This window comes from Bombyx mori, chromosome 1 (genome assembly GCF_030269925.1).
Source record: "Bombyx mori chromosome 1, ASM3026992v2".
NCBI lineage: Eukaryota > Metazoa > Arthropoda > Insecta > Lepidoptera > Bombycidae > Bombyx > Bombyx mori.
The window spans coordinates 6827956-6855478 of NC_085107.1; the positions used below are offsets into that span (position 1 = coordinate 6827956).

Below are 27523 nucleotides of genomic sequence, written 5' to 3' on the forward strand. Positions count from 1 at the left end.
GCCTTTGATAATAGTCGACTCATTTAAAAAAATATTATAATACAACGTCAAATATCGTTGAATTTTTTTTTAAAGACCCGAGCGGAGCCGGAGCGGGCCGCTAGTCGTGAGATATAATTAAGTAGGTACCTACTGTGAAATATATCCAAATACTATTTAAAAAGTTTTAGCAAAACTTGTCAGGAATTATTTTAATTAACAAATATTACCTTTTTTTATCAGACGGATGAGCGAGCTCCAAGTTTATCTGATATTAATCAGATACCTACCAATAACGTACATAACTGCCGCCACTCACCTAGAGAGATATGATCTTAGTTCTATAGTACGACTGGCCCACCATGCAATCTGGAACGCAGTACGCTTCGCGGCAGTAATTGGCAGGGTGATGGTACCTACCCGTGCGGGCTCACAACACACCCAACCACTAGTACCTACACAGTTTTTGACAAACTATAATTGTGAACATGCGGGGTAGAAATAAAAAAAAAAGATTCAACTTTTCTCGCGATACAGTCGTGCATCTTGCTTAAGGGTGGTATAGCTGACATACAATACAATGTAGACTTTAATATCATGGCTAGTGGGATTTTTTTTTATTATATCTAATCTTTGGTCGCTTACGGCGCTAATCCAACTACGCGCGATCGACTAGATGAGTTCTACCTAATCCATTAGTCATAGCAAGAGCATTGCTTCGCTGAATTTACCACCGGATTGGAGTCGCGACCCAATGAGAAAATCCGGCGAAAAATTCAGCGCGATGCCGTCTGCGTGAGCGAGCACTACACTTACTTAAGCTTTGATATTATTCGCATATTGCGTTCAAATTCCCTTACTCGGCTTCAGCTGGACATCTGAGATATTCTTCAGGGAATTTGAGAAGAATCCGTAACGTCGGGGAGGGTCTTGGCTGTATTAAAGCCTATGAAATGCGGTAGCACTAATTACCACAGGTGAGCCCTGGCCGCGCCTGCCTCCGATGTTAATTATTTTAAAAATGTCGTAAATAAAAATAGATAAATACTTACCCACGGCCTAAAGTTGCTAGTGTTATTTTCCAAGTTTATATTTTACGCCGGTGACCGTTGTAACAATAAAAACGATCTGCTGTGAAACTACTGCGACTTTCTCTGTTTCATTGGTACGACTATAATCCTACAGAATTAATGGGAGAGGCCAGGCAAGAGTCTTATACCAATACCAATTTCCATAAATCACTACATAATGAGTGTGTTCTAGTTGAATGGCAAATAATTAGAGACCCTCCTAAAAATTCTCAATTTCGGGAATAAGTTCGTGTTCTTATATCATAAAATATATTAAGTAAAAGAAAACGCATCATTCAGCATTTATTTTCACCTTTTTTTTTTAAAGGTAAACTCGTTTCGTTTTATTTATGAAATTATAATAATATAACTACACAATTTTCGAATGTGTAATACATCTAAAGTAACAATAAGTTTTGTATTAGAATTGAATTGTTTTCACCCTTCATACTCTATTATAAGTTAGAGTATACATTATGTATACTCTGAGGTTAGGTACACTTTAATATTGGTAAAAAAAAAGGAAAACTTTCAAAATGCATGGACAGATTAGCGTTATAAAAAAGTTTTTATGCGTAGTGTTGTTTATTATCAATCTCTTTTTCGAATCGTATCAAAATTTATTCTATAGTTATGAAAATGCGCATTTACATACTATTGAGTTCAAAAAAATGACTAATTTTCAGGAATAAAAGAAACAACGTTTTTTTAGAGTTTAATATGGGGTTATTATTTGCTTATAAAAATGCCCGACATTTGAATACTTCAGTTTTTGGGGGGATCACGCATGGCTAGTCGCATAAAAATAGATTAATCACGTCGGGGACTCGCGAATGCCTATGAGAATACGTACAGAGATGGCTGGTGATTGTAATATGTCGCATTAAACAAAAATGCAACGTGATTAACAATTGACGGGCATTGTAAGCTGCCGCTAGAAATATAACTATAATTTGACTTATCAAATGAATATTGTCCTTTCTCTATATTATTGTAGTAATTTACTACGTTTTCAGTTTCGGCAAAGATTCCTTTACGATTTAAGGAGCATGACAATCTCAGCGACTCAATACATTACGATTCTCGACTTAAGAATCATAAGCTCGACGCTTAGACCCTAATTTTTATATGCGTTAATATAACTTATAAAAGAATAATAACATTGAAATAATATTATGCAATGTTCAAATTGAAATCGAGGAGCAGCATATATTTCCTATTAATGTCGAGTATTGCCCTTCGTTCCCAATTCTCGGTCCGAATTCCGCGTGCTCGCCTACCACTATGATGGAACCGGAATAGTCCCTTGAAACTACCGTCGATTACGTAAGAAAAATAGTTCCCAATCACGATTGCTTGTAATTTGCTTATAAAATCGTACATGCATTGTACAAAAAATATATATTAAAAAAAAAAAAAAAAACTATGAAGCATTAGTAAATACACGCTTGATTTTGTATTAAAAAAAAAGATATTAGCGCTCGTCTCTACAAAAGCAAAAGAAAGCGGTACCCCCAGCCAGACTTATTACAGAGTATAAAGTGTAAAATTATCATGATGACTTGTCGGTGATATGTTCAGTGGAGCATTTAAATCTATGAACGCTCCGCATTTCATTGAATAGATACACGAGTATATCACGTTCGCTGTTTTTATTAACAAAACGAAAAATGATTCAAGTTTGCGTGTTGTAAATATACGAAACGAGTTATGTCAGTAATACATTAATAAGCAACTTGAACTATAACAATTAACATCTATAATGTACTCTAACATAAATAAATTGACTATTCGTTCTTAAGATTTAAATGCTCAAGCGATAAGTGTATTATTTGATTAAAAAACTACCTTCAAAATTTGAAGTTTTTTATTTTTTGTATGCACGACTTTGTGGACTACATAAAAAAAATAAAAAAGTTCAAGTTTGTTGTCTATTATATCGTGTTATATTTTATAAGAGACAAATATATATATTTCTTGTGTTCAAAAGTTATAGAGCACCTCGATGCGGTCGTACAATGATCTTAGTACAATTATCGATACTCATTCGTCTTTTAAAAAAATGTATATTTTTGTTCATGTTAAATTGCATTGCGTCTATATTATAATCGTACCGAAATCAATGTAGGCCGACATGTATAATGTTAATTAAATATTCAATCATCTTTATATCATAAAATAGTTATTGAGATTTACAAACATTATATACTATATAAAACTAACATTAATATTTAGACAAAATAATTTAATTATCTTATGTAAAAGCTAATTGTACTCTTCAATTACATAATTATGTTGAGATGAATATTTAAATGATTGATTTTTCGTACATGAATTTCATAAATATCACAGGAATTCAGGGGTTTAATACAGGGCTGGCTGTATTTTATTGGAAGATGGGTACTTTTGAAAAAAAAAATCTATTAATATTATTGTAAAAACATTCTATATCCCATCTTATACGTCTGGAACCAGCCCTGGCCAAACTATCGGCGAAAAAAGGCTTTATCTATTAACATAAACTTATATTATGTCACGAGATATACATATGAAAACAATTATACATACAAAAGTATATCACCTTCATTACAATAAACATTGAAAACATACGCATCTTTATGATCTAAAAGCTACAAAATATGTCATTATATTAAGCAATGCTAATTATACATACAAATCACTGTCATCTCATAAAACTTTTGTTAAACAGCCAAAATTCATAATTTTCCTACAGAAATTATTTCACAATATACACAGTTAAATTCTACACAGATATACAACAACAACAAAAAATACACATATTTATATAGTGTTATCGATTTTACACAAAACGTACTAATTTACAATCAATTGATATGTAACATTATGTACAAATAGACATATAAAACTAGGAAGACTATCAATTAAATAAATAGTACATAGTAAAACATTTCATATACTAACTTAAAGCTAAGCGTTATACACAAGGATGCCAACAATACAGATAATATTATTAAAACAAACAACAGATGGTTACTTAATTGAATGTGGTCCAACCTTTTGGAACGCTAGATGTCGCTTCTTGTTGGCTAGTTCCCGCATTAAAATCTAACAGACCGAATCGACTGAAATCGAGCCCGTATTCATGTAAGAGAGCACTATCCGTGGATGATTTGATTGGCTCGTTTTTCTGATTTTTATCTCGTAATTTTAACGGATCGAAATCTTCGAGGTCTGTCGGCGAATCGTCCAGTTTAATGAGATCAGTATCTGAGCCACACGGCTGAAAAAGAAATACGTGAGTTAAACACAAAAGCGTCACAGCCCCATGTTAAATTTCGATCTTGCCACCTACTTCGTTTGTTAGTATTTCAAAATTCGATTCGTCGCTTTTCTATACATTTCAACTACATTAAGTGTCTTTAAGATCTAATAAAATTATCAAACAAGTAAGGCCGTGTATATATATATGTCTCAGCCGACTGACTACGTGTAGTATGAATCATTGCGCTTTCGTTATAATCTATCTGTTTCATACACATAATTGGATTTTAAGAACGGCAACACCGAAAAATGTAAAAAAATGGAATCTTCAGAAATAAAATCTCTTATATCCCACTCATTTACTTAATTATAATTCTGCGAAATATAAATTCGTTTTAAAATAAATATCAAGTGAAACTTTATAAGTAGGTACTGATTCAGATCATATCACAGAATAGTACATCAATATATACAATACGAGCGTCTACATATAAACAGACATGCTAATTACAGAAGCGTGCTAAGAGAAATTTAGCTGCATACATTACATACATACAAACGTGCGTAACATATGAAATGACATAAATAACAAGAAATTATGCATAGATAGGTAATATCGATTATAGGAATAGTGCTTACGATAACAATTCACGGGTGTTTTTTTATTAGGAACTCATTTTTATGCAGTACATGTTGGTTCACAAACTTTGATCTAATTTACCAGTCAATATTATTGTACTTTTTTCTAAACGGTGCCTTACATTTAAAATTTATTACCTTTCAATGCGAACGTGGCTATTTAGAATAGCAAACGTTCTTTTGACCGGTGATTTAAATCTCCAACTTGTTGTGCCTGTATGTTGCTATCGACTGTGATAAACATTTTTTTTTTCATAATTACACTAGGACACTTATCATTACATCTTATTGTAAATAAAGGCGATTTTTATTTGCTTATTGTACTTTATTTATTTTATATAATGACAGTTTATTGTATACGATCGAAAATATGTGTATAATCAGAGATGGTATAAGAGGTTGTGATGACACAGAAGAAACATTTAGAGTTGGGCTCCTTATGGCACACTTGGTCATTCTAAAAGCACATAACGTGGATAGTAGCAGTCTATTAGCTCCTTGCCTTTATATCAGCTGAATTAAAAGAAAGAGCGGTGAGGGTTTGTAAGTTATCGGAAGGAATAAAGGGACAAATTTACACAATGTTAGAAGTATATTAAATTCGTAATCACTAAATCAATAAAAATATAACATTCACTTTTTAAGTAAACATATCCATGTTTTGTTAGTGCACATTTTCCCGAGCCGTTTTCAGGACACGGCCATTCCGTCTTTCACGATGAGATACAATATCGATATTATAACAAATGTGCATATCACAATTACCTCTATTATTCTCTTTTTGTTTGCGGGAATGTCATGGCCGGACCTGGCCCTGTGTTGGCTCGGTCTGGCCACAGAGGGCGCTACTCTAGGCGGCACGTTACCGTTACACGGCTGCGTGCTCTGTACCGCCGCCTTCCTCTGATTAGACGACAGCGTCAGTTTCAGTTTGGCCTTGTCGTTGCCCTCACTGAAGCAAATGGAGCTAGTGTGGAGGTCTGTAGTCGTTCTCACATCGTTTTTCGTGATGTTACTGACAAAATGCGCATTGTACTGTGGAGCGGGCGTGGCTCGCGGCGGCGGCGTCGGAGCGTCAGACAGATCTATTAATTTCCTCGTGGAAATTATCGGATAACGGACTGGGAGTTGGGGACGTTCCGGTAACCGGGGTGGGAGGCATGGTGACAGTGTTTTCTGCAAAACAAAATTAAATAATGTGCCACGGTGCTCCTGGGAGCGTACATGCTTCTAACATTCACGACGTCACTAACAAAGGTACAACTGTCTAAATATGAAAACGGTGTTTGAAGCTTATGAATAGAGGCTTTATATATAACAAATAATAAATCGATGACGTGTGATCGTGACGTTCCTTCTTCAAACTTCAGATTCTTGTCGTTTGTGTTTGAAAAAGGTAGCTACATACAAACGTGGTGTTATCAATACTTTCGGCAATACAATCGATACGTTTAGATTTTATTAGAAAAACCGCTTCATGTTATTGATGTAAAAAAAAAGAGTATTTTGCCGAAACCAATGATGACGTCTACTAACAAAGCATAACGTAACAGAACGAGACAAGCGGACCAACACGCTACAACGATATCTATACATATGTGACGAGGGTACATTTTCGCTTAAGACTTACTGCCTTATCGGGTAGACTAATTTCAGTGTTGCGCGAACTGTTCGGGAAGCTGTCGCGTCGTTGTGCGCTCTTGTTCACGAAAAGGTACTCCATTTCGGTGAGTAGGTCGAGGGTGAGGGCGGGCGGGGGCTCGCGGGGCGGGGGGAGATCGTGCGATGGAGAATCAGATGAATCCGACGACACGGGCGTGGCCGAACCACACGAGTACCTGCCGTCCGTGGTAAAGTATTCGTGGTGAACAAAAACAATTTCCAGCATGCTTATTAATAAATAAAATAAAATATAATAAAAAGCCTTTGATTTCTTGCTTTGACATGGTACAGTTTTAAAGAAAAAAACAGCGTGCATGCAGAATTTGTCACTAGTTCAATTTTGTAGCCTCCTTATTAGAACATAAAAAATTGTTATAAAAAATACTGGTCGGAGTTTGATAGCGTAGGTAATAACTAAGTGACCACTATGTTAATGCAACATTGTATGTTATTTGTAGTACTTTTTTATTTTTATTGCTTAGATGGGTGGACGAGCTCACAGCCCACCCGGTGTTAAGTGGTTACTGGAGCCCATAGACATCTATCTATAACGTAAATGCGCCACCCAGCATGAGATATAAGTTCTAAGATCTCAGTATAGTTACACCGGCTGCCCTAGCCTTCAGACCGAAACACATTACTATTTGTAGTACATCAATATCTTATCGAATTAGTAGTGGCGCATACATTGTTTACGGAGTGGTTATAGATTACTCGTTTGTAATGCATATAATGCACTAAATATGTTTTCGCCTCTATTTATTTATAAAATTGTATACTGCAGAAGGGGTAAACTGGTTATTGGCATGTTTACACTCAAGTTTCTCCCTGGTATTCGCTCAACGGGCGTCGCTAATTTTAATAGATAGCTCTATTCCAATTTATTTTTGTTACTTAGATGGGTGGACGAGCTCACAGACCACCTAGTGTTAAGTGGTTACTGGAGCCCATAGATATTTACAACGTAAATGCGCCACCCACCTTGAGATATAAGTTCTAAGGTCTCAAGTATAGTTACAACGGCTGCCCCACCCTTCAAACCGAAACGCATTACTTCTTTACGGCAGAAATAGGTAGGGTGGTGGTACCTACCCGTGCGGACTCACAAGAGGTCCTACCACCAGTGATTACGAAGATTATAATTTTGTGGGTTTGATTTTTATTACACGATGTTATTCCTTCACCGTGGATGTCAATCGTGAACATTTGTTGAGTACGTATTTCATTAGAAAAATTGGTACCAGCCTGAGATTCGAATACCGGTGCATCGCTCAGCACGAATGCCCCGGACATCTTATCCTTTAGGCCACGACGACTTCAAAAGCGAAATGATTAGAAAGCGACGATTAAGCGTAATGTCGTTTAATCCAAATAGCTTTTCACCCCTCGATTTATTTTTTATTAATTTTACCTGCTCTCATCTGTTGTGTTGATAGAAGACGGTCGAGATCCCGATTTAGGGATTTTATTTTTGAGACCTCTGACGGCGGATTTCATGTTTTTGCCTCCCTGGCGTACCTGTTGCATAGATAAAAAAATTAATACAAATTAATACGTGTGTTTGTTTTTTATACGCGTCAAGTATGTACGTGTTAAAACATTGTAACATTTTTACAACAATACGCATGTCTCATCTCATTTTGGTGGTACGGTTAGTGTGTGGATGGACATAGGAAACGATAACCGACCTCTGTACACGTGTGAATAATTTTTTTTTTCGTCCAGTAATTTAACATTCCAAAGTAGGTTTAGTTTTTATTCAATTTTCTTTTTCAATTCTAAACATGTTTAATTTGCACGTATATTTTTATAAATTATGTAAAAAAAACACAACTGTATTAAATTAATGTGTAAGATTCATTTTCCCACCAAAACCACGTGTTAAACGCATGCAACATCTACATTAATTAATTAAAATCAATAACGTGACCCAGTGCATACAGAGCTTTACTTTAAAAACGTTCGATATTCGCAACTTAGTGGAGTTCACACTTATAAAGCGATACTTGTGAATTGTTTCGCACTCCCCAAAAGAATCCATGACAGTATTACGTATAACTTCGTAATGAACAACATAACATACTATATATGATTAAATAATATTTTTGTATATTATACTATAAATAATTACGATTTATTAATGCCTATACGATACTTGGATAAAGCATAATATAAAATTACGTGAATACATCTTACGCATCGGATATATACCATGGTTATTCTCTTTTAAAATATAATATACAGATACGAGGTACGCTTAATAATTTTGAAATAAACAGATACAAATACAGAAACAGATATCTAATACAAATCTAATATGTAGGGAGCATTACAATAAGTACTTAAACAAAATAAATTACAGTACATTTTGACAAATACAACTATATAGTATATAATTAGAAACATGCACAAATATAAATATTGGTAATAATAAATGACATAAAAAAATAATAAGACAAAAACAACTACCGTGTACCAAATACAAATAAGTATGAACTACATCAACAATTATAAATAAATAATTATCTGACGCATATTGTATATATCGGCGCAATATTGCTATTTAGTTAACTAAGACTAGTTAAAGTTAACGGTGTTCTTAATATTGATATTGTTCGTTAACTATTATAAGTTCAACGCGCGTAAGCAATTATTTAAGACGGTACTTATTCAAGAGAATTCATGTCTAAGCTACCCGCCCTTTCTACTATAAATACGAGTGACTATTGTCGCTAAATACCCTCCGGTCATCGTTCTCGTCGAACCCATCGTTTGCGACGAAGGGCTCGGCGAGTAAATAAACCCACAGACCCAGCCCACTGAGTTTCTCGCCAGATCTTCTCAGTGGGTCGCGATTCCGATCCGGTGGTAGATTCTGCGAAGCACTGCTCTTGCTAAGGTTAATGTTAGCAACGTCGTCAGGCTTGAGCTCCGTGAGCTCACTTAGTTAGGTTACGCTGACATAGCCTCTCAAGGCTATCAGCTTAGATAGGAAAATAAATAAATAACGCAAAATACATTCCGGTTCGAGCAGTCGAACGGAGCGGAGCTCTCTGTTTTAATTGTTGCACACTTGGAATTTAATAAATGGAATTCATTGGAAAAGTTAGATCACTGTCACTATGAAAGGCAATGACAATAACGATCAGAATGACGTCAGCGGTGCTGACGTCACCCTTTGTAATAACAACACGGTGCCACTCGTAATATACAACATTTTAGAAGAACGTATCATACTGGGAACGAAACGGTAAATAAAAGCAAATCTGGTGGTACTAGTTTAATCATATTAATTAATAGCCTGGATTCTAGTTCTGTAACATAATCTTCATTTATTACTGTAACTTTTTATAGGTATAATTATAATATAATATAATAGAATATTATAATATAATAGAGAGAATTGAAATGGAATAAAACGAAATAGATTAATCTCAAATTGATTTAGAACGAAATTGAATGAAATTAAATGTTATTAAACAAGATGAGATAAAATGTAACATTGTTCCATTGAAATTGTGGGAATTCATTGAGGCTTATATTGATTTTTAGAAGAACCAGTGAAACAACTTCCGGTCTCATTTAGTCACATTTTTCCATGCTTGTACACTTGTACAAACATTGTTCAAACATGAAAGAACACGAAATAATCAATTCACACAACAATAATACAATATGCGTCGACATTTCACATACGTAACGATAGCACTCCACCAAGTGGTGAATACACAAGACGAACATACAACATCGGTGTTCATTAGACGATCAATTGCACGTGAACTCACCGTTTTGACGGCCGATTGAACAGCTGGGTTCGCCTGCAAATATTCACATTTTAAAGCGATAGATTTCTTCTTTTCTTTTGTCCGATATTTAAAGCATGCATGCGTTTAGGGTTGCCATTTTAAACATTAAAATAATAAAACGAAAAGAATGAATGGTATTGTTTTGAAAACGCTCATTGCTGTCGAAAGCCGTCCAAACCCTGAGCTTTTCTTTTTTTCCCTTACAACGAAGACGAAACAAGAAACGCAATCTTAAAATTCCACAATATTATCGAATTGGTTCATTTTCATTCAAATTATGTTAAATGGATAAACACAACCGAGAGTATTTTATACGTTCATATCGTCGACGTTCAATGTTAAAAAAAATAATGGCAGCCCCGTTGAATAAGTGTGTTAGTAATAAAAGTTAACATTGTTAATTTTAGGAACATTAACATATACGTCTACTAATCTTGAATTATTAAAAAGTAAAATTCATTAGCTTCTTTAATTACTTACTAACCATGAGTGATTTATTATAGATACTTAAACGTACAATACACAAATTATTTTTAAATCTTACATATTTTCGAAAAATATATGCAGATTTTCGCGAATGACGACAATAAAAATAATGGTAGAATGAAATTAAGCCCGCGATGTAAAGAATGTACATACTGGTGGTAGGTGCTCAAAGCTTTCACTGGTCCATTTTGAAGAATAGCGTAGCATACACGAGAAACTTCGACATGACCTCATATTTCAATAATTGTAATTGAACGGAAAAAAAATTGATGCATCGCCCACATTGGCTATGCTACGTCCTTCTGTAAGGAGTCGACGTCGACCTAAATACGTCAATACGGATCCTCTCGATCCATTAACGGTGTTTTTAGGTAATCCAAGCGCTGGTCACAGTCCACGCCGAACCCGTCGCTTGCGACGAAGGGCTCGACGAGTAAATTAACCCATAGACAGCCCACTGAGTTTCTCGTCATATCTTCTCAGTGGGTCGCGATTCCGATCCGGTGGTAGATTCTGCGAAGCACTGCTCTTGTTAGGGTCAGTGTTAGCAACACTCCCGGTTTGAGCCTCGAGAGCTCACCTACGCGTAAGGCGAAGCTGAAATTGCCTCTGCTATCAGCACAGGTAAAAAAAGTCCTCCATTATGTGAAACAGTATGTTCGATGCCTCTTTGTCACACTTTACTTCTTTTTTAACTTCTAATTCTTTAATAACTAAATAAACGGTTTTTTACGTAGGCAATATTATACTATAATTTTTTAGTTAATTTATTTTTAATTAAACGAATGTTTCGATTAGCACGCAGATGAGTGTAATTTTTTTTTGTGTACATACTTAAGAGATGCAATAGAACAAAGTATTCTTTTTATTTTACGAGGGCTGCACTAAAAGTATCGGGAATGGAATATTTCCACTGTTCCTGTCATATTAAAATCTTTTTAATTGAAAACTCCTTGGTTTTAAAAATCGAATACCATTTATTTATTTAAAAAAAGATTCTCGGTCTTGTCACGAGGTTTTGTCAAACTTGTTTAGTCGTTAAGAAAATGGAATTGACTCGAGAAAATTCAAGAGCGATGATTTATTATGAATTTCGAAGTGGTTTACCACAAAAACAGTGTGTTGACCGGATGATTTCTGCATTTGGTGATGAAGCCCCATCCAAAACCACAATTTATCGCTGGTTTGCTGAGTTTCAACGTGGACGTGTCAAGCTCAGTGATGATCCCCGTCAAGGTCGTCCAAAAACTGCAGTCACCCAAGAAAACGTTGATGCTGTGCGTAAGCTGATTGAGGAAGATCGACATGTGACATACCGCGAAATTCAGGCAACTTTAGACATTGGCATGAGTTAAATACAAATAATCTTGCATGAACAATTAGGTGTAAAAAAGTTGTTTTCCCGATGGATACCGCATTCGCTCTGTGAAGAGCAAAAAGCGGCTCGCGTTACTTAGTGCGTCAGAACTCTCGAAAGATTCCACGCAGGATCCTCAAATGCTGTATACAACATTGTATCAGGTGACGAATCCTGGATATACGCGTACGAACCCGAAACAAAAAAACAGTCACGAGTTTGGGTGTTCGAAAATGAGTTAAAGCCAACAAAAACTGTTCGTTCACGGAGTGTTGTAAAAAAATGGTGGCCACGTTTGTCTCCAAAACAGGCCATGTTACGACTATTCCTCTTGAGGGACAAAGAACGGTTAATGCAGAATGGTATGCTAGCATTTCTTTGCCACAGGTCGTTTCTGAACTCCGTAAAGAGAACTGCAACCGCCGCATCATCCTCCATCACGACAATGCGAGTTTTCACACCGCGCACAGAACAAAAGAGTTTTTAGAGCAAGAAAACATAGAATTATTAGACCATCCGCCGTACAGCCCCGACCTAAGCCCTAATGATTTCTATACTTTCCCTAAAATAAAGAATAAATTGCGTGGACAGAAATTTTCATCACCTGAAGAAGCTGTGGACGCCTACAAAACGGCCATTTTGGAGACCCCAACTTCCGAATGGAATGGTTGCTTCAATGATTGGTTTCATCGTATGGAAAAATGTGTCAAATTTCGCGGAGAATACTTCGAAAAGCAATAAATACATTTTTAAATAGTAACGTTGTGTCACTTCGTTAATTCCCGAAATTTTCAGTGCCGCCCTCGTATTTTCTACATGATACCAAGTTTCAAGTCAATCGGATGCACGGTTCAGTAGCTATAACGGAACATCCGTAAAAACCACTGTAGATTTATATATTAGTGTAGATGTATATATTATGATATTCAATTTTTAACATGTATAGAAAATTAAATACTCTTAAACATAATATATACATTCAAATAAATAATACAAATCTTATATTCATAATCAACGTAATTGAAGTAGTGGGTTTTTAATGTAACGTTTATCATTTATTCGTTACGGAATAACAGATTCATTTATAAACAACATAAATGATGCGATAAAGAACATAACATTTCGTGTTATCTACTGACGTTAATTAACATTTTCATGTGGGAATATTGTAATTTTATACATCCGTATCTATTTGTGTTATTCATCTCATTGAACAGATAATAATCTGAACGAAAATTTAATAGTTTATCTAGACTAGAGTTTAACCCCTTTTTATTTGAAAAGTAATTTAATTTTTTTGTCTTAGAGATTCTTTTAACTTTTTATCTTAGATTATTCTTTTAAATTATATAATGCGCGTTTTTTTATATAACTTTATTAAACACATACAGAAAATAGCCTTATTTGTATCACAATATGGCGTCCGAGTCTATGACTCAAAACACCAGTGGTTAGGGTTGTAGAGTGAGAATCGCGTGCAAGAATAATCGCGTCGTGTAGGATCTATCTCTGTGGTCTATAATCTGTCAAATCGTGCATTTACAGAACTAGCGGAACAATGACTGAATGACGCGATGACGTAGAGGTTAGAGTCCCGAATGCTAAGCTGAGGCTAGTAAGTTATATCTATACAAGTACGAGTCATTACTAAAACGGGAACGATACTCTCCCGGACATGCTCGATAAACGTTGACCGCCCCATAATTTACTACATTATTTCCGGTAGTTATTCATCATGATAACTTCGTCCATTATTGCAAATTATTAGCATAAATTATTTTTATTAATAGCGTTAATTAACATTTATGGACAACATTATAACTACATGCAACCTTTACCATTTTAATTAAAATTAACAAAAACAACACTCTGGTATGTTTATTTTAAATATGCGATTAGTTAAACGAAAATCAATCCCAAAGCACTAACATAAAATCTTGTTGTTTCTCAGCCCGTATTAGGCGACAAAATGACAAATAGTGACGTCATTGCACCATAAACATATTGAACAGTACCTTATCTTTGACGGTTTTGAAGAAAGCTCCACCTTCTTTCTTGACCGTCTTGGCCCAATCTCTGTACTGTTGCTTTAGTTTCTGACCACTACCCGTGTTCAATTTATCCGCGTACGCGTTGCATTCTACTTCGAACTCATCGTTGAAACCCCGTCCGGAATTGAGCAAATCCAATCTTTCGTCTATAAACTGACGAATAAGATATACATATTTCTTTTTAGTGTTTTTTTTTGGGCGATATTTTATGAATTTTATGGTGTTATTTAATAGGTAGTGTATTTGTAACGTTCTTGAAAATAGGGGCTTAATTGTTTTTTTGCTACAATATGTATCAATGCGAACTTACCTGTTGGAATATTTGGGATTGTAGTATTTTTCTAAGGAATGGCTGCATGTTTTTCCTCGTTTTCACAAAAGCTTCTGGATTGAATGTAATCAGTTGACCATTTTCAATTCTAGAAAAAATATATATTATGCATTCTGATGATCATCACAATGTCAAATGCGCGTTCATATTTACAGCCAATTTACCCATAATTAAACGGATTTGTTCTACATTACCAGTAAAGCATTTTGTGTGTAAATTATAGATATTACCAATCTTATTTAAAAGGTTCTTGATAATCAGTGATTATGTAAAGTTGGTTTTACATAATAAAAAAATTTTTTTTTTCAACACAAAAGCACTACAAGATTATTTTTTAATATACAAACTTTGGTATGTTTAAAAGCGAATTAATAATACTCAAATCACTAACTTGATCGCATCGCGGTACCCGCCGATTAAACAGACAAGGGCGCGTAAAAATGCTCTTGAAACAGCATCTCCAAGAGCGTTTTTGTCGCTCAAAGCCTTCTTTAAACTCGAAATCTGAAAATAAACACATAAATTTTATCCACTATCCTCTAAGCCGTTTATTTAGTTAGAAAATCTATTTTGCCTATAAAATGGCACATACGGGCAACAATGAAATTTAATGATACCTAAGACTTTTGTTCGAATTGCATTTTGTGATAATGTCACAAATTTTAAATCTTAAAATAAACGATTAGAGCTACATGAGCTACTAAAATAGGCATTTTTAATTTTTATTGTTTATTAACTATGATTAAAAAAAACGAATATGCTAACACCGACTCCACACATTGGCCCCAACGTTGTTACCAACATTAAGCGGTTAATTTGGTGAAGTGTCCACACGTTGGCTGTTATACTAGGTCCTTTCCGTCAGAGCCTACGTGAAGATGTGCGATACCGGAATTGAAATTGCTCTAAGCGCTTTCACAGTACTGAGTGCATATTATAATTAATATTTGTTATTAAAAAAAAAGAAAGAGCCACGACAAAGGAGATGGTGGATGACATCGCGACATGCACAGTCGACGCATGTTGCAACAGGACTGAGCAAAGCGCCAACATGTGGACGGATCCCGAACGTTGGCACAGATTCCTTTGATTAAACCGACACTCGACGGCCAACTACCGACGATCGCTCGAACGTTGGAGCCAATGCTATTTTCTAGCTCCACACGTTAGGCGAGTGACGTTGGGGCCCATGCTAGGGCCAATGTGTGGAGCCGGCGTAATGGATTTTCATTTTGTTTTATGTTGATCTTTTATCATTGTCTTTGAGTAATGATTCTTCCGTAAAACTAGGGGTGCCGTCGTCTCTTCATCATAGACATTAATTGAACAAATCAAACACACTTCATCTTTTGGGGGGCAAACATAAAGCAACATCTCTCTTAACGCGATGTATAACTAATCACTGGAAGTGCAAACCAAAAAACTATTGCACAGGTATACATTTAATACAGAGCGCTTACGTTTTGTTTATATTGTTCAGAAGACGAGACTTACATGCTCAAGAAAAATCTTTATTGTACGTTTAGTGTAAACAATATCGCACGGAAATTACTTACCAACTCAGGGGGAAGAGTCTCCAAGTCGTTGAAAGGAGATCTAAGCTCATTCGCGTCTACATCTAAAATCACAACGTCACCTATCTCAGACATCCTAACATTCTGAAACAAAATTAAAAAATAATAAGAATACATGACGATCGCAGTTATATTTTTCTCTATCCCACAATAAATATAATATTTAAAAATATATGAATTATACGGCCCAAATCTCATAAAAACTTTACAGCAATATTTGAAAACTTAACATTTCCAACGAAAATTTCTTTGAGGGATTTAATTGACGAAGCCTTTGCCAAAACGTTCGATTAAAAAAGCAGTAAAATTTTATTTGGGCAACACTATAAATACATTATTTACCTCCATAACGCTTCTAGGAACTCCAATCAGAAATGGCATCGGCGCCAGCATGTAATCGACCAAATGCTTCGGTAATATTGGAATGAAAATATGTTGCCATGACATCGGGAACAGAGTCGCGTTAGCCGCTTGGACACAAGCCGACAGACGCGATGGTTTCGATGCTACGATGGCCACTCGACGTTCGTGTAACAATGCTGCCCACAGACCCGCCATGCATTTTGTATCGACCGCACTGAAGTATTCTGTTAGGTTGCACTGAAAGATGAGATCAAGACGATAAGACGATGGTAGAAAGGCATAAAGCCTGTACGCAGGGCCAGATTTAAACTTAATGCCGCTCCTGGGCACCAGAAAAAAATCCGCTTTAATACTGGAATTTTACTTAAACTATAGTTTATAGGTTTATAGTATTTAGGTTCGTTTTAAAAATGAAAACAATGAATATTAGATATAGCCTAATAAGGTATGTACATGCATAATTGTTATAAGCTTAAAATTAGCATAGCGAGAAAAATGCCCTAGTTGAATTAATATCTGTGTAAATAATAAATTTTATTCATTTTATTAACTATTAACTCGAACACATTAAATTATTCACTAAAAACATCCCATTATTAAGCATAACAATATATTGAATAATTAAGTGTTTTTAAACTAATATTTGGAAAGTTATCTTTTTATCTATAGAACTATTGGACTTATTCAAGTCTTTTTGTGATAAAGATAAGTTTAGGGTTGTCACGTAAATATTAAAGTAGTGACTTCGACGACTAATTTTATTTACTTGTTTTATAGTATATTAATTCCGCTTCCCGCACAATAAAAAAGATGTAATGTGTTCCTTGTAGGATCTAAAACTAATTACCTTAGAATATTGCAATACTTTTTTTTTCCCTACCTAAACTGAATCCGCTTAACTAGTAGGTGAGCTCACGGGACTCAAACCTGACGACGTTGCTAACACGAACCCTAGCAAGAGCCGTGCTTCGCAGAATCTACCACCGGATCGGAAACGCGACCCACTGAGAAGATTCGGCGAGAAATTCAGTAGGCTGTGTCTGAGGGTTAATTACTTAGGATTTCGACACAATGGATGATAAAATATTTGTGGTATCGAAATTACGGACAGTCTTCCTGGGCTCATGAAAGCAAAATTATTACACAAACGTATTATAGATAGTAAATACTCAGATCCTTTAGCGTAAAAAGATTATTGACAAACAGCGGGACACCTATATTAAAATATATAAATAGTATTTTGGAAACCATCACAGTTTTGGATTAATGAATTAAGCCAAATAAAAAAATTAGACGCATGATGTATGTACGTTACTGCAATCTTTAAAAGACAATTTACACTGATCGCGAGATAGCCACTATGAGACTACCAGTTAATCAATATTTAGCTGATACATTTTTTTATAACATTCTCGGACAGGATAATTAAAATAATACATATTATAATACTGGGAGCATACGAGTGATGCCCACACCGCTTAGGATGGACCGAGAGTGCAGATAATAAATTATCGTTATTATTTCTAAACGCTTCAATTGATACGAACTACTATCTCACATATTTATTTGCCTAAAATAATGATGACGTGTCAATTTTATGTTTATGTTGTCAATTGAAAGTTTAATGTCATTTATCTGTATAGACCTTAAATAGTATAGATTCCTGAGAGCTTCTTTAACCAGCAAAAACCTCCATTAAATTTGTACGTTCTCATTGTTGTTTGCACTAATTCGTGCACTTGTACTATGTAAAGTTAAAGTATGGTACTGTGTAACTCATTATTTATTGACTAACCGTCAAAGGAGACGGAAAATCGTGGGCCAAAAATGTAATAACTTGGAATGTAGTCTAAAAAATTTGTCATATTTTTTTATATAAGAATATAAAAAATCACCTCAATCCTCTTTCTGGGACCGGAGAAAAATGAGAAAGTTAGTTTTTGTCGGTATAACGGTGTGATCGATTTAATTAATCGATTACAGGATTCTAAAAATAAAAACATTGCACTAGGTAATTAATGCAAAGTAATTAAATGAGCGATTTATACTTGTTGTATACAAGTGCGGTATGCGCCGGATTTAATTGCGATTATATACATAAATGAAGAAAAAGTCTATTATTACTTAGCAAAGTAATATGATTATCGATTTCAAATCGATTAAAATCGATTGTATTTTTGATGACAGCTTTGACAGTAAGCTGACATGACGTTTGTTCATAGATTATACAATTATTTTTTGGCGCTTGTTGGTTTTTTCTGCTCTACTCGTTTTGTATCTTCGACGCATTTTGAGTGTGTATCTATCGGGCTGTTTTTATATTTTCAACGATCACTGCTTTATTATTACGGATTCCAACTCTGCCAGCCTTGTACGACAATTGCTTCTATACTGGACACCGAAGATCGCTCACACGTTTGACTTGAAATTGTTGCATTGGATACTGTTGAAATTATGGATCGCTGTGTGAATTGTGGGATAGCAATTCCATATTACATACCTGATATATATCATTGATATTCATTCATAATATGACATTTAAAAGATTATCTAATGGATATAATAAACATTTACTTATGCTTAAATAAGTTATTATTCAGCTCTTTTAAAGAGATTGTAACATAACCTAACTTTTACTAAATCTTTATTAACTCGGCTCTCAGATTGAGAAAACGTTTATAATTTTCAGCAAAGTACTGATAAATCTGAATCTATTAATTCATATTAGTTTCATCACGTTACATTCGGGCCCAAAAATGTATGTAATCGTTTCAGTCTCCATTACGTATGTAACAAGAATATACTGAAGCGTACGCATAAATAACGCACGCTTGAATGCAAAACGACTGTTTCGTAGCCCGCCTCCTATTTGCCAGTTTAATAAATAGATCGCAAGGTTGTTATTGGAGTCCTCTGTAAAATGCAACCACCTTGACCTGATTGGTTATATTTAGATACATGCGAATGAATGAACTGAGGTTCTATTAGCTATTGTGTGTCGTCTTTAGACATTGTATCTGTATTGTGAATCGTTTGAACTAAATCGCAAGATTTATTTACGTCATTAATACAAAAATCGATCAATTAATTAATAAACGTTTCACTGTATCATGCATTTGCGTTCCTATAACAAAGCCGATTGCATACATATTTGATTAATAATAAAAACGAAATTACTTTAAACAGCAATTTTACAACAAAACGCGTGTATTTTTTTGAATTTAAGGTATTATTATTAAGATAACGATGTAATGAAAGCAGCATAACGATTTAAATCTTAATCCTACGAAAAATCTATCGGTTCGTTTATAGCAGGGGTTCTCAAACTTATTTTGTCTACTTTGAGAATAAATTATTTTTTTGCACCCCCTTTTTTTAATGTAGTTAAAAAGCACTATAGCTCATTCGGTGTCTAAGAGAAATCCTCTCTAAGAGAAGACCTCCTAGATGAAATCACAAATCGCCTCCCAAACCTCTACACAGAACGCCCCTATTTTTTTTCTGGATGTCTTACCACCCCCTTTAGGCCTGCAGCGCCCACAAGGGGGCGTTATCGCCCACTTTGGGAAAGACTGGTTTATAGCATACATGTTAACACATATATCGGTAACTTTTGAAGTAAAAAATAGTAGTATTTTAGATAATAAGCATATTTAGAAAATACTAAAGATCTACAAAAATATATTACTATTAGATTAAAAGGCAACCTGAGTGATGATATTGTTTGAAAAAAAAAAGCTCATTTAATGAATATTTCTAAATAATTGCTTTATATAGCGAGTGTTGTGCAAAAACTACTGAATTTCAATAAACCACTTTGTGGCTTAATTTGTGTCATTTCATCGCAACCCTACTACAGTTCAATATAATACATGACTATTGAGTGTTGAGATGGAATTTCCATTGAACATGATCTGTATTGTACAGTCATCGTTTAAGACCCACAAGGTATTTAATTAAATGTTCTGTGTCACACTGCTATCTTAGTTATTTAAATGTAATCTATTTAACATCGTTAACATTACTTAGATCTGAATGTTGTTTGGAATGTTAGGTTTATCTCAACACTGTCCTTTTGAAGACGTTTAGTGAGTTCAACTTCCAACCTCCAACAATAATAATTTTGGTACCTAGATGTAATAATAATTACTCACATTGTCTGGGATACTTGGCAGCTTGTTGCTGTCAGGGCACTGACATGTAAATACACTGTGACCGGCATTGTATATAACCTTGAGGGTATGTCCCGGCATTGGAGGTCGTATCCGACACGCTTCCAGGAACGAATGCAGTTGATCCCGCTCCGGACTGTTTATTATATTCGCTATGCAATTTAATAATCTGTAAAGAAGGTTACAATATAGGTGCGCTGCTACAAATTATGCGGCTTGTTTTAAAACATTTTTATTTATTTAATTCGGTTAGAATATAGAGCCATATACTTATAGAGTATACTTCATTGCAAAGAAAAACAAATATATTTGTACATTACAAAAAACTCTGAAGATAACAAATGCATAGCAGTCTTATTGCTAAAAGACGTTTCTTGCAAATAACTATTCAGCCCATTAAAATATTGTGAAAAACACGATATTAGGTATGTTACATTGCTATTTGTCATAATTGACCAAGAATTAAATCAAATATCAGCATTTAAATACCAAAATTACTACACTACGGTGGTAGGACTTCATGTGAGTCCGCACGGGTAGGTACCAGCGCCCTGCCTATTTCTGCCGTGAAGCAGTAATGTGTTTCGGTTTGAAGGGTGGGGCAGCCGTCTTAACTATACTGAGACCTTAGAACTTATATCTTAAGGTGGGTGGCGCATTTACGTTGTAGATGTCTATGGTCTCCAGTAACCACTTAACACCAGCTGGGCTGTGAGCTCGTCCACCAATCAAAGTAATAAAAAAAGGAAAAAAAAAAACTTTTACTGATCATGTCTTTCAGTCTTTGTTTAAAAATAAAGTTAAATATAATCAATTTCATGCTTCTAAGAATATTTCACACAATTAAGAACATATTTCTTAATAAAATATAAATTTATCAATATCTTTGCTAGATACCATACACAGACAATTAGGTGGTTTATTATAAGCTTCCACAAGCCTGTCAATATATAATTTAAACTATGATGTTATAAAGAAGCAGCCTAACCATGGCATCATCATATAATATGTGACAATAATATGTACTATATTATAATTACATCCAACATGTTATTAGTGCTACTAAAAAATAAACTTGTAAGCTATAGAAATTCTTTAGCTAGCCCCTCCTGGCTGAGTCTTTGCTCGCTCACCTGTCTTGATGAAACCGGAAGGCTTCCGGGCCACCAGTAATACCTCATTCATAAAAAAAACCTTTAGCTAAGTTTTAATAATATTATCCTTATCTATTTTCTATCTATAGTGATTGGTTAGTATAAATGATAAGAGATGAAATGTAGAGTGCATGGAAACCTACCCCTAGGGATTGATTTACAAAGAAACACACCGAGCATTATGAGGTCACATAGTAAAAAGGAGAGAAATAACGCAATTTGATTTCCTTAATAAATAATATTACATTAAAATTTAGATTGCTACTTTTATTAGCCAGTTCAAATTGTGTGAAATATGCTGTTTCAAAATAGTTCGCAATTGCAAAAAATATGGTTCATAAGCATATTTTATTGCTAAAGAATAAATTTGTACAAAGCACAGCAGTAATAATCTAATTCAATCAAATGATTTCCAATTACCGATTGACTGATTTTTAATTTTATAGTAAGGAATGTTGCGTGGACCCTGAGATTAGTACAGATCTAATTACCTATAGCACAAAGTTGCCATTTAAATGTAATTGAAATTGAGAATGTAACGTTACACATGGTGAGCAGAAACATGATAGGGTATCTATGAACTGCAGTGATTATTATTATGTTAAGTGGTTTCACTGGAGTTGATGTCTGAAAATATTTTCTTTTTATTTATCTTTGGTTTAATATTTTCTTTTTGTATGCACATAATTATGTGCAAAAGACTAAACTATTTTAGTGGTTCTAATGGAATGAGAGAACGATTTTATTTACATGCAAGATTTATTCAATCAACCATCAAGGTCTTGCATCAACCTGAGATACAGTATGTAGCTACACACTAGTCTTTGGACCTATTTTAAACTTATCATTGCAAGGATCAAAATTTTGATTTGATAAAACAAGCCTTTTCGATAAAAAATTACACATATTGTAAGAAAGCCATTTAAAAAATATTTCATATCCAGATTTAAAGTCAATCAGTATGTTTTCATTATGAAACAAATTTAGTATAATTTTGTGGCAAATGCCCCTTACTCTTATTTTAATGCAAGCATTCAAAATACCAAATGTCTTAGTTAGTTCCAATTCGCTTTAAGTATATGTCCAGATGCTTATTTAGCATGTTTTAGTGACTACTTACTTGTAAAATATATCATGCCAAGGCAGATGTGATAAGATCACTAAAGCAGTGTTGGCTTTAGGGTCATATCGGCAAAAACAAAATGTATACTTGGAATCCATTGATGTCAACACAAATGAATAGTGTTGAGCAAAAGAGCTGAAATCAACAAAAATCCATAATACATGTCATGCAAATTATTTTTGGACATAAATTCAAGTTAATTTTTGCAATTTTTGCAATAAAATTGATGTTAACATGTTTTATTGTTTTTTATTACATTGTATTGTTTGTACTAGATAATTTAGGGTGTAAGCTAACCATTTCCAAAAATGAGCTGATAATTCTGATATAATCACATCAATGATTGCAATTGAAACTTATTTGTTAATGTAAAAACAATTAAATTAAACAGGGTCAAGTCTCATTCAATAAGTAATATTAACTTCACAAAATTTTATTATTTAATAAAATGTCAATTATTAATGCTTATTTTAGCATACCATTTCCTGTTTATGTTCAAATAGTATATTTCTACCAATGACAGCTCTAACAATGCTTAGCTTCCCACAAATATTTTTAATTTCACAATATCTTTTATCAAAAAATAAAGATTTAGTCAAATGACTGAATTGATGCATGTTTGATTTTATCAGTAGCACCTAAAAGTACTTACTTTTCTAATGAACACGGAAAGGTAAATTTTGGAATACTCTTAATCTCTTCTTCATTTTTATATGATTCTGGGTACTTGAATAACACATATGGTTCCTTTAAATGATCACCAGGCGATACTTCACAGAATAACTCAAATAAAAATTTTACAGTTTCTCTGAAAATGAAAAAATACCATTGTAATGAATTAAGCTTCCCAATCTGTGGGCTGTAAGATAATGTAAATAAAAATAATTTACTTAAATGAAATATTATATCTAGTGTTTTAAATTAAATTTGATTTAAAGAAATACTGATTTATTAAAATTTCCCATTATTTAAAGTAATTATATATTAATGCATTTTATAATATTGTGTGCTATAAAACTTCACAAGATAACATGACTTTAGCTTTAGGATTTACTTTAGCTTTTCATTTTTACACTTTAGATGATAATTATCACAGAATAATAAAAAACAGAATAATAAAAAATAGAATAATTACTGAGTTACAGAAGTAAATTTTGACTCAAAATCAATGAATGGAAGTTTTTCTGTACAGGAAACCATAACGATATCCAAGTTTATATTTTTTGCAAATAGATAGTTACAATAATTCAAACTAGTATGTAAATAAAATTGAAAGCAAGATGGAGTGATTGTGCACCTCCTCCTAATAGAACTAAGCCTGGATCTCGAACTGAACGATTGTTATTATTTTCAATTGGTTTGAAGTACGTACACAAAGGGGACGAGTTGTTAAGCGAATTGCTCACAATTACCTTACTCTGGAACCCATGTCTCGACGTGGACTGGAAATTTTGATTACATTTTAAGAAATAAACTGACAACAACTTGTTTGAAAATTCACTTATCATGAAACATCGCAAGCCATAGAAGACTACTTCAGGTTCGTGAATATCATTTCTTGATGATTTTATATATATTTCCAAACTGTTACGAAAGACTCGTTTCGATCTTACTCAGTGTCTATGTTTCGTGTTTCGCAGAGTTCGCAGTTCACACTTCACAGAACAGTCCACAGATTAAATACTTGATAAATAGACATTTGAAATGATTTTGACAGCACAACTGCCAGCTCGTCTCTCAAGTGCTCTCAAGTCAAGCAAGGACAAATATCTTTTATCTTTTTTTTTTATTGCTTAGATGGGTGGACGAGCTCACAGCCTACCTGATGTTAAGTGGTTACTGGACATCTACGACGTAAATGCGCCACCCACCTTGAGATATAAGTTCTAAGGTTTCGAGTATAGTTACAACGGCTGTCCCGCCCTTCAAACCGAAACGCATAACTGCTTCACGGTAGAAATAAGCGGGGCGGTGGTACCTAGCCGCGCGGACTCACAAGAGGTCCTACCACCAGTTTTCATTCGAGTTTTCACCAATTTGCTAACTCTGATTTGACAGTTGACATAACGATTTTTTTATACCGTACTACACACTAAAGTATAGGATGGTACTACATCATCAAATACCATGGAGTTAATAAGTACGGTACCTACAAAATACATGAGACACCATGGAGGATAGAACTAAGGAGTACCACCTTGTATAAAAGGAAAAGTTGCAATATTTTAAGGAAATATAATAATATGATGTCATAAATCGTCGCCATTTTTCCACTGTGAACATTAATGTTTCGAAGGTGCTGTCAGTGCTTTGATCATGTGATCACTTTTACCGTGCCTAACCTCGTTTTAATAAATCTGTTATTAGGTTAATACACATTAAATTAATTGAGAAACAATATTTTCTTTTACTAAAAGTGTACTTACTTTTAATAAGCTATTAATTCAACTAACAACTAACTTGAATCTTAAATTTTTAAATACAACTAAATCTAATTATTATTTTTTTGTTGAGGTTTAAAAAATTCTCAAATACATTGATAGCAGTATACTGTACTGCGTTTCGTTTTAAAGAGTGACTAGTATAGCTAAATAAAGGATAATATAAAGGAAGCGTTCTTCAGTACACTAAATTGACGTCACAACTTACAGTGCTCGCAGTGCATATCGTATCATAGCCGAATTGTGCTAGTATATGGCGCTGTTTTTTTAATCTTTCCACTTGTACTATGGCGCCACCTTAATTGGTTCCCTTTCAGCGAATACTTTTTAATATACTGAGATTGTATTACTTAATTGTATCCTCCATAACATAGAAACAGTCATAAATCTTGCCTAAACCATTACTTCTTGATTGAAGTAGTGAACAGGACATTGATAAATATACATAGGTATTCAAAATACAAATAAGACTCAAGATAAAGCTCTTGTTTACAGGTTTAGGAATTTCAATAACTGATAATCATGTTGGCCTCTGTTTTAAATGCCGCTATGAGGAACTGCATCTTTTCCGCGATGTAGAAAGAAGTGGACGTTACCGGCAAACACAAACCTGGAAAAACCAAAAACGAATCCATAAACTGGCGCTCGAATAGCCTCTTCCCAGCGATAGGTAAAGTGTACAAACGACTGATATGTAAACGCTTCTGTAGTTTTATCACCTTAGAAGGCATAAACGAAAAGCTCAGATTCCGCGCCAAGCATTCATGCATCAAAAAAGTGCAACAATCCCTAATTAACTTGAGTATATTTATGTATTAAATAAACCATTTATTTAAGGCAGATATTGTATATAAGTATATAATATGTACTTAAGTTCAGTTAATTTATTAATTGTTTCGGTAATTCATTTATGCGTGTCATAGATAATATCCATCGAAAACGATTGAAAATGACTTAACGACGTCGCCATTTTGTTGTCACTAGTATCGAGTGAGACGCCGCGCCGCATTGTTCATATGTCGAGCGGAGTTATTTTCGTCTGTTTTTCTTGACAAAATGAAAATCAAATACTACTTAATTAGATTAGCTTACTGAAAAAGCTACTAATAAGACGCCAGAGTATTGTCTGTTTGGCATGGCAAAATTTTGTTGCGTCTAACCAATGATGTTATTAGCATCATTGCGTATAACAATGTGTTCTCAAGATTTAATATTATTTTTCCAAGAATTTCAATGAGGCTTCCATTTAATAAGGACAATATTCGATGATTCATTTTAAAATAATATTACAGTATTTTAGTTTTATCTTTCAGCTCTAGTTTTTTAATTGCCCAAGATAGGCAATTATTGAAATTATGATTTTAGACCTATAAATAAAATAAAATAAGCGTATTTACTAATTAAAACATTTACTGCTTTTTTTCATGAATAGCTTCGACAATCTTTGTTATTTACATTTCACTTTAGTCATATCTGTCGGCCTAATCAATGTTGACAAATATCGGAGTTATGAAGCATGATACGTCACTATTGTAAAACAGCATCCATGAAGTAGCAAACCTATTCAAAAGTAAATGACTGGACGTATCCTAGTGTCACTTACTCTGAATTAACGCGACCTACATCAAAGTAGCGTGTGTAGTAATAATAATAGTTTAATTCGCTCAATCTTCTATACTTAATATTATAAAGAGGAAAGATTTGTTTGTTTGTTTGTTTCGAATAGGCTCCGAAACTACTGGACCGATTTGAAAAATTCTTTTTCCATTAGAAGCCGACATTGTCCCTGATGAACATAGGCTACTTTTTTAATATTTTTTTTATATTTTTTTTTTTTGTTTCTAGTGTGTTTTAATGTTTCCGAAGCGAAGCGAGGGCGGGTTGCTAGTTTGTTAATAATCTTCATTACTAATCATTCTAGTAGGGGACGAGCATTACATAGTAAATAAAGTATTATTTTTTTATGTTTTCATTATTTGTCTATGTATTATTCACGCGTTAAAGTTTCACTTTTCGAATTATTCATGATTACTACACATCCATACTGAGGCATACTGTATTGACCATAGAGT

At 34.1% G+C, this 27523-nt stretch overlaps 1 protein-coding gene across 6 annotated transcripts; it reads right to left on the minus strand.

The window, feature by feature from the left end:
* Positions 1-1344: 1344 nt before the first annotated feature.
* LOC101744713 (DENN domain-containing protein 1A) lies at positions 1345-25036 on the minus strand. Of its 6 annotated transcripts, none has more exons than XM_012693495.4 (14): positions 24423-25036; positions 23663-23818; positions 23008-23145; positions 20716-20902; positions 16541-16798; positions 16181-16282; positions 15016-15128; positions 14604-14712; positions 14258-14446; positions 10379-10411; positions 8005-8111; positions 6562-6769; positions 5697-6107; positions 1345-4311 (listed from the first exon to the last, which is right to left on the minus strand). In XM_012693495.4, exons 1-14 carry the CDS (start codon positions 24437-24439, stop codon positions 4066-4068), a joined length of 2274 nt encoding a protein of 757 aa, XP_012548949.2. In that variant the 5' UTR covers positions 24440-25036; the 3' UTR covers positions 1345-4065. The 6 variants fall into 6 exon arrangements, with proteins under 6 accessions (XP_012548949.2, XP_021206043.2, XP_062527404.1 ...); XM_021350368.3 differs by lacking the exon at positions 24423-25036 and adding an exon at positions 24146-24237; XM_062671420.1 differs by lacking the exon at positions 10379-10411 and having other exon boundaries at positions 24423-25035.
* Positions 25037-27523: the final 2487 nt, after the last annotated feature.